Source organism: Tupaia chinensis, unplaced genomic scaffold, assembly GCF_000334495.1.
Source record: "Tupaia chinensis unplaced genomic scaffold, TupChi_1.0 Scaffold000407_1, whole genome shotgun sequence".
NCBI classification, from domain to species: domain Eukaryota; kingdom Metazoa; phylum Chordata; class Mammalia; order Scandentia; family Tupaiidae; genus Tupaia; species Tupaia belangeri.
Window position 1 is genome coordinate 1,037,147 of NW_006159909.1, and position 8,292 is coordinate 1,045,438.

The window sequence follows — 8,292 nt, forward strand, 5'->3', positions numbered from 1 at the left end:
GCATGAGTTTAAGCCACCGGATCCGGGACTTGAACCGCAGTCGACTATGTGGGAGTCCAGCGACATAGCCATTACGCTAATTGCTGGTCCCTCTTCTTGGGATCTTGGTCACACATGCGCACGTGCCTGGCATGAGTTTAAGCCACCAGGCCTGGGACTTGAACCACGGTCAACTACATGGGAGTCCAGCAACATAGCCATTATGCCAATTGCTAGTCCCTCCATGAACATTTTGAAGTCTCTTCATGTTCTGGAATATCTGGAACGTCTTTAATTCCCTTGAGCTCTTGATATTTTATGTTTCTCAGTATTGCTATAGGCTGTGTGTGCTTGCCAGAGAGACAGATAGAAAGCAAAAAAACATGCCCAAGGGGATGACTATGCCACAGTCCCTTCTCCTCCATTCTCCTCTTGGGATTTTGGGCACACACACACACATGGTGGGTGTGAATTGTAAGCTGCCATGTCTGGGACTTGAACCGTGGTCAACTACGTGGGAGTCAGGTGACGTACTTACTCCATTGGCTGGTTCTGATAACATGACCTTTATTTATTATTGGTTAAATACATTGAGCCAATAAAGATTTTTTTTAAGAATTATTTTTTATTTAGCTGTATTTATTTAAATTTGACCAGAGAGGAACAGACAGAGAGAAAGTGAGAAAGCAAGCCAACAGGTCCAGGATTTGAACCACAGTCAGCCATGTGGGAGCCCAGCACCCTTAACCACCACGCCACCTGCCGGACCCAAGGCAATAAAGATTTTAGTTTATGTTTTCATGCTCATCATAAGTTGCAGAATTAATCTAAAGTATTTGGTATGCCTTTTTAAGGTATTCATTGCAAAGATAAATGAGAATTTTGGCCACCCTGTATATGCCTGTGTGACTATTCACATGAGCAGTTAGTTTTTCCTTTAACTCTTTATTTTCTGGATTTTGAAACATCTTCTCCTGCATTGTATAGTAGCGGCCCTAACCATACCCAAATCCAGACATGTGATTGGCTCCACACCTGCACCAAGGGAGCTTGGCAGCCAGTATACATGAGGGCCCTAGCACTTCAAGCCAGAAAGCCAACACCCCAGATAGGTGCTTTCCACCAGAGAGCTTGAAAGCTGAGACAAGTTGCAGATGATTAACTAGGGTTACATTCCAGCATTCAGTCATTATTTCTCATATTCATTTCTTGCTTTCTGTCTCTCTGTCTCTGTCTTTTTGGAGAGCGCACACACCCTATAGCAAAAACCTCTCCAAAAAAAAAAAAAAAGATCTCGAACTAAGTGATCTTATTCCACATAGAATGGGAAAATTCAATGATTCTCACATATCATTAGGTTGAAAAAAGAACCTTGGGAGTCAGCAGGTGGTATGGTGGTTAAGTTGCTGGGCTCCCACTGACTAACCACAGTTCAAGTCCCAGACATGGCAGCTTGCTTTCTCTTTGTCTCTCTCTCCCTGGAAAGTACATGTGTCCTACAGCAAATTTTAAAAAGAATAATAAATACAATTAAAGATAATTATTTAAATTTTAAAAAGAACCTTTACACACATACGTGTCTACACACAGTGTAATAGTCATTCTTGGAAGTCTATCTTAAGGAAAATATCCTAAATATAGAGAAAAATCTTATGTGGACATATATTCATCACCGTATAGTCACCTATAAATGGAGATAGCTAGAAATAGGGGAATGGGATGTAATGCAGCTATTTAAAGTTATGTTTCCATAATCTATGGAGAAGTCCTTATCTTATAGCAGGCTTAACCAGATATATTATGTTATATTACATAAATTACACAGATTATGTTTGCAGCTCTATAAAAAACAGTCTAAATGGAAATACCCCAGATTTTAATTAGTTGCCTTAAATGATAACACTTTGTAATTTTGTCCTACTTTGTTTTATTTTCCATATATTTTCTTTTTCTTTAAATATTTTAAAAAATTTATTTGCCAGAGGGTGTGTGCTTGTGCCAAAGAGAGAGGGAGAGGGGAAAAGCACCCCCAACAGGGCTGCAGTATTCTCTCCATTTCCCCACCCTATTTGAAATTTAGGGCACACACATACATAGCCAGCCTGTTTCTCAAAGCACTAAGGGCAGGTTTCTAGCTGCACATTGGGCCATGTGGGATCTGACTGCCTTAACCACCAGGCCAAGGAACTGGCCCTCCATATAGTTTCTAATGGGTACATGTTACCTTTTTAATCATTTAAAAAAAAAAAAACTTTAAAAAGAAAATACTATGCAATAAGATTTTATTCTAAGATGATATTTAATATGAGTCATCTGAAAGAATTATAGTTTTGAATTGTCAGAAAATTATTTCTGCTTAAGTTTAGAAATGAACAACAAGGAAGCAGCTTTATGAAACTGTTACTTATCTTCTGTTTGAGACCCAAAATGACAAACATGAAAACAGTTTCTGTTACTTACTTATGGAATATGTTTTTTTAAGAATTATTTATTTTATTTTATTCATTCATTCATTTATTTTAATTTGACCAGAGAGGGAAAGCGAGAAAGCAAGCCACTGGGTCTGGGACTCGAACTGTGGTCAGCTATGTGGGAGTGTCCAGCACCTTCACCACCATGCCACCTGCTGGTTCCAACTTATGGAATATGTTTAAGATCACACTGTTCTCTGTTCTACTGATGTCAGTTAGCTAAGCAACGACAAGCGTGCCATCCATTATAAATGCTTTCTCTTTTATAAATAGATCCTGGCAGGACAGCTTTTAAATACACATGCTAAAGGCATAAAATAGTTCTCTAAGTAGCTCTCCTTGTCTAAATGTACCTTGGACAACTTCTGTAACATTGATGGAGCTATTGGGATGTATTTTGTGAGTTAATACTTGCCTTAGGTTATAAACTAGCTGTATCTTGAACATATATATATTGTTTCTTATATATAAATATGGACTTCTCTTTCACCTATTAAAGGCTATATCATAGTTTGGGGAAAATAATAATTACTATCTTGAATGCAAAAGAAAACTAATAAAAGTCAGAATACGTTATTTCATGAGTGGTACTACTTTTTTTAAGACATAGCAAAGGGAGCTGTGTGAATCCGATAATCCACTTTTGAATAATACTTAGGATAAAATATTTCGACTTATTTTAATGGGATAATGGCTCGATTTAATCCTAATTCTTGTCTTCCCTAAGTTAAAATGAAAAGTAAAAAGTGAAAGAGAAGAAACCCTCTCTCAGTGACGATGTGTGGTCGTCATTTGGGAGCCCAGAGCTGACGCAGAAGCTCTAATGCAGTTGTAGCCTGTGTTCTCACCTTCACCTCTGTACATCTCTTGGAGCTATACACATCTTTACTCTCGCTGTAGGTCCGCGAGTTTGAGATGTCGGACTCCGTCTTTCACGGATGTGTATTAGTAGGCTTTGGTAATCTGAAATTAAAGCATCTACTAGGTCTTTGGAAAAGTCAGGACACATTTTTGCACAGAAAAATAGTGTCACGGCTTTTCCAACAACCCAATGTAAACGTCATGATTGTTAGCTGTTAACGTCATTTCCAGTGAGTACGTACAGCTACCACATGTCAGGTACTCCCTATCGTCTGAGTTACATGCACTCTCTGAGTGTTTCAGATGTACTAAGAGCAGCCTCAGAGGAACTTATAGAGAATACATATTAAACCTAAACAGCTTTAGGTTTCCTTATCTGGTGTGTGACTGTTTTACAAGTGTATGTATAGATACATTTTTTTTGTAAGTTTGGCAATTTGCTATAGAATATATTTATTTTAAATATAGAAAGCATGAGATGCAGCATATAGGGTGTCAACTCAGTTTATGTTTGGGATGTTTAATTGGGGGATGTTATTTTTAAGCTCCCCTCTTTCATGAGCTCTGCTGTGAACCGCAAACTGTGTGCATGTGTATAAAAGGTTAAGAGCCCGGGTAGCTGAGTGGGGTGCCATGCTGTTAGCAGACGACGAGGGCAGTATTACTCACCAGGTGCACGCCGTCAGCTCTGTAGAAGATTCCATCTTCATGGAGTCATCTCACGGTCCACTTTTTCTTGAAGCCAGGTAACATTGCCTACAATCCAATGGGTTGGCCTTGTTGGAGTTTTTCCAACTGGAAAAACTGAAACCTAAGTATTTTCTACCCTAACCTTTTTTTTTTTTTTTTTTAAATAAAACATTTCCTGTTAGCAGAACTAACTTGCAAAATAGAATAAACCTGGGCTGTCACTTTGCTTGGTAAAAAAAATAATTATGTGAGAAGTGATTTTTTAATAGAGACCAGTGAGGATGAGAAATTGGAGTGCTGTGTGTTGCTTTGCCATAATGATAAGCATGGAGCACTCTGACTTGGAGCACCTAGACTTTTGTTCCTAGGGACATACAGATTGCATTTTGTGATAACTAATCTGAGCATTCTGTTACTATTGCTGAAGCAAAATAGTTTGTACAGTGTGAATTCTTGGCTCTTAACTCTTTTGCACATGTCAGTGTCTTGGTCTTTTAACGTCTGACTTTTGCTTCAAATTTGTTGGCTTAACATAGTTATAAAATAACCTAAACTAGACAGTCTTTCTTTGTTCTTAATTCTGTAAGTTTTCTAAATTACCTCTATTGTGTTCACTAAACTAAGACTTCAGTGACACTTGAATAAATTGTTCCAACCTTTATTTTAGAGCTTTATCCTCTTCATGGTAAGCTGTCATACTTGAGACCCTTGAGGTGCTTAGCAGCGTTATTAACTGAGCATGCTCACACGTTCAGTTTGTGGTACAGGCTGTCCCTGTTCTTGTTATGCATATCATGGCTTCTTCTCCGTCATCACTTTCGGTCCATTATGTGGCATTCCATCGTGTCTTTTAGTTTGTATCATCATCACTGCCTGTCTAACACCAGGGTTTGTCTTTTCTCTCTTCGCTCTCTCTTTCTAATTAGCAGTAACCAAATTAATGCAAACTGGTAAATTTTCCCCTTCTCCTTTGGGATTTTTTTTTGGTAAATTTTTATGGGGCTCATGTTTCCAAAGTTGATTTTAACCATTGCTCTTAGAAAAGTATTGTCACTTGTCGCATAACTGCTTACAAAGTAGTTTTTTTGGCTCTGGGGGACAGGAGATTGTACATTATTTAAGTTCCATGACTATGACCCTCAAAATTGTGAGAATTCAATTCCTTGGTACTCATTTTGAAGGACCATGGTGGTATTAAAAAATGATTTCCTGGAAATTCTTCATCTGTTGATTTGTTGGAACTTCTTCATTTCTCATGTGAAGAAAATACATAAAATTTTAGACATCTACTCTCAAGCAGTAGCTAATGGCAAATACAGTTGCCCTTATTAATAGCTACATTACTTTTTGTACCGGTCTTTTTGTTTAAGATAATGATTACCTAAGCAGTGTGTACGTGACTCTATTGGTAAACATTTCGGTAAGCATTGCAGTGTGCATTAGCCTGACAAGTGTGCTAATACTTCCCTAAAAGTAGACTGTTAATAGGATTGGAATAAGGTTTTCCTACTAATCATGTTTTAAATATTAATTATATTTTCTGACTACAGGCACGTGACACAAGCTGACCTCAAGAGCTCCACGTTTTGGCTTCGAGCAAGTTTTGGTGCTACTGTTTTTGCAGTTTTGGGCTTTGCTATGTACAAAGCATTATTAAAACAGCGATGATTAAAAAATTACTGGCCCTACCAAAAACAAATACTTTTATGTACATTCTGAATGCTTTAAATTCTGCTAGAACTATTGAGATATTTATACGTGCAGAGTTACTTTATTAATATTTGTAATTCATGCATAGGAGTATTTTAATGATAGTTATAACTGCAGTATTGGCTAGCATATGGAAAGAAAACAGCTTAACAGCCAAACTAAAATGGCTAAATTTCAGAGGCCAAAAGGGAATATTTTGTAAATAATGTACATACTTATGCAAGATATGGTCTCCCAAACTGAATTCTAGAAATGATGTTTCTAGACATTTCTACATGGTATTGTTAGTGCTCAGTTGGTTCATTCTCCTAGATTTAAGTCAGCTCAGAGATTGTATTTACTCATGGATCACTTATTTATTTCACATTTACTCAGAATGATCCTTTGGGTTCTACAAGTACAAGAGGCACAATTTGCCATTGATCTCTCCGTTTTTAAAAACACACGAGTCAGCGTCAGCTTACCAACGCAACTTTCTTTCAGTTACTTGTGGTAAGCCAGCCTTGAAGCCCTTGTGCAGTCTAGAAAACTGTGTAGCGAGTGTGCGGCTCTCCTTTAAGGAAGAAGTAAGGTAAAAACAATTAGCCAAGGTGTTACCTATGATTATGTTGCTTCATCTGTCAGTGTTGAATTTTATAGCCCTTTCAATCAAATGAGAAAAAAAACAATTTGTATATTATCAATGTTTTTAGTTTAAATAAACAGTCACCCTTACTCTACCAAATTTCCTCCCAAGGTGTAAATCATTCTATAATGGCTGTGTCTGCCATAGTACAGTATAGCAGCTGCATGTGTCATGGACTGTTCTATATCTGGCTAGGATAACCTAGAAGCAGCACTTTTTTAAATGATAAAATAAATCTAATGACTATAAACTCATGACAAACCTATTTTTTCCATCATCAACCTTTTCAAGTATTTAAATAAATAACTGCTGTGTACTGTGATTTTGAGTTTTTTGTCTTAACCAAGTAAATATTTCTATACCAATGTGAGTCAAGTCCCCTGGTTTGTCATTCCTCCATTGAAACTATATTTTATATAAAAAGATAACAGAAGGAAATAAGTCAAGTAGGCTTTAAATATGTAAGAGGGGATTTATTTACAAATTGGAGAAAAGTCTGTTCTTAGAAAAGGCCAGTTGTCCTCTGTGCATACCTACTTAATATGGTCTCTGCTATAGTTTCCATGTTTGTTTCCCCTTCAGCCTGATGTACTTTTGCTTTTCCGAGGGACATTTTCTCACAAGATCACACTTCAAGCAACTGGTAGCAGCATAACCTACTAGCTGTGCGCTTGTACGTAACACATGCCATGTTTATTTGCATACTTCCCTGTTTCTCCCTTTCCTACAGCCATTCTCAATCTGAAGAAAAAGAAAAATGATCCAAAAACCTGTTGACTCCTCATTTTTATTATTTTCTGAGAATTTCCCTAATAAATTAATACCAGTTATATAACTTTCAATGACAACTAATTCATTCCTTCCAAATTCTTTTCTGTTTTGACTGAAATATTGTTGTAAATGAATATGCTTCACAGATTACTGTGTTTGTGAGAAACAGAGGAAGGAGTTAGTTGCCAGTAGGTGAAAAGTAATGCATCTGTATGTTTAGATTTTCTCAGTCTTTTCACTTGACGCTTAGGTACCTTTGATTCCAAGAAGGTAGACTCGCAGCCACCCGACCTTGCACCTGTTCTCAGCACATCCCCTTCACTAGGCGGAGCTGCCTTTCCCTTCCTCTGCTGTAAGGAGGGGCGAGGGAGCAGAGGAGATGCTCACTGCTTTCTCTTCCTTAACCTACAGGCACACGTGGATGTTTTTATTTCTCGTCCACTTTAGAAATTAGTGTGCGGAAAATACGAATACAGTCATAGGCGTCTCCTGGCTTTTATAGTTTGCTCAGAGAATGCAAGCTATAAGAGAACTAAGGAGGGGCTGGTGGGTGGCATGGTGGTGAAGGGCACTGGACTCCCACATAGCCCATGACGGTTTGAGTCCCAGACCTGGCAGCTTGCTTTCTCACTTTCTTTCTCTCTCACTCTGTCCCTCTCTGGTCAAATTAAAATAAATAAGTAAAATAATTTTTTCCTCTCACTGGTCAAATTAGAATAAATAAGTTTAATAAGTTTTTTTTTGGCGGGGGGAGGTTTTTGCTATAGGGTATGTGTGCTCACCAGAAAGACAGAGAGACAGAAAGCGAGAAATCATCCTCCAGGGGGGATGGCCACGCTGCAATCCCTTCTCCTTTCTCCTCTCGGGATCTAGGGCACACATGCAGAAATGCCTGACGCGAGTTTAAGCCACCAGGTCCGGGACTCGATCCATGGTCGACTATATGGGAGTCCAGTGACATAGCCATTATGTCAACTGCTAGTCCAAAATCTTTTTAAGAATTATTTCCTTTATTTATTTATCATCGTTGTTATATTTTAACTTGACTAGAGCGAGACAGAGAGAAAGCGAGAAAGCAAACCACCAGGTTCAGGACTTGAACTATGATCAGCCATGTGGAAGTCCAGTGCCTTCAACCACCATGCCACCTGCCAGCCCCAAATCATTCTTTTTTTTTTTTTTTGT

The 8,292-nt window shown here is 38.1% G+C and overlaps 1 protein-coding gene across 7 annotated transcripts in view; it reads left to right on the forward strand.

Moving 5' to 3' along the window:
• The window catches only part of RHOT1 (ras homolog family member T1), a 90,808-nt gene extending 84,349 nt beyond the window's left edge, over positions 1 to 6,459 (forward strand). For 4 of the 7 annotated variants that reach the window (XM_006154365.1, XM_006154367.1, XM_006154366.1 and 1 more), the window contains one exon: positions 5,552 to 6,459. In XM_006154365.1, coding sequence (XP_006154427.1) covers positions 5,552 to 5,669 — 118 coding nt within the window. In that variant the 3' untranslated portion in view covers positions 5,670 to 6,459. Of the gene's footprint in view, positions 1 to 3,913; positions 4,058 to 5,551 lie in introns of all 7 variants that reach the window. The other 3 variants (XM_006154363.1, XM_006154364.1, XM_027774146.1) reach the window with 1 other exon arrangement.
• Positions 6,460 to 8,292: the final 1,833 nt, after the last annotated feature.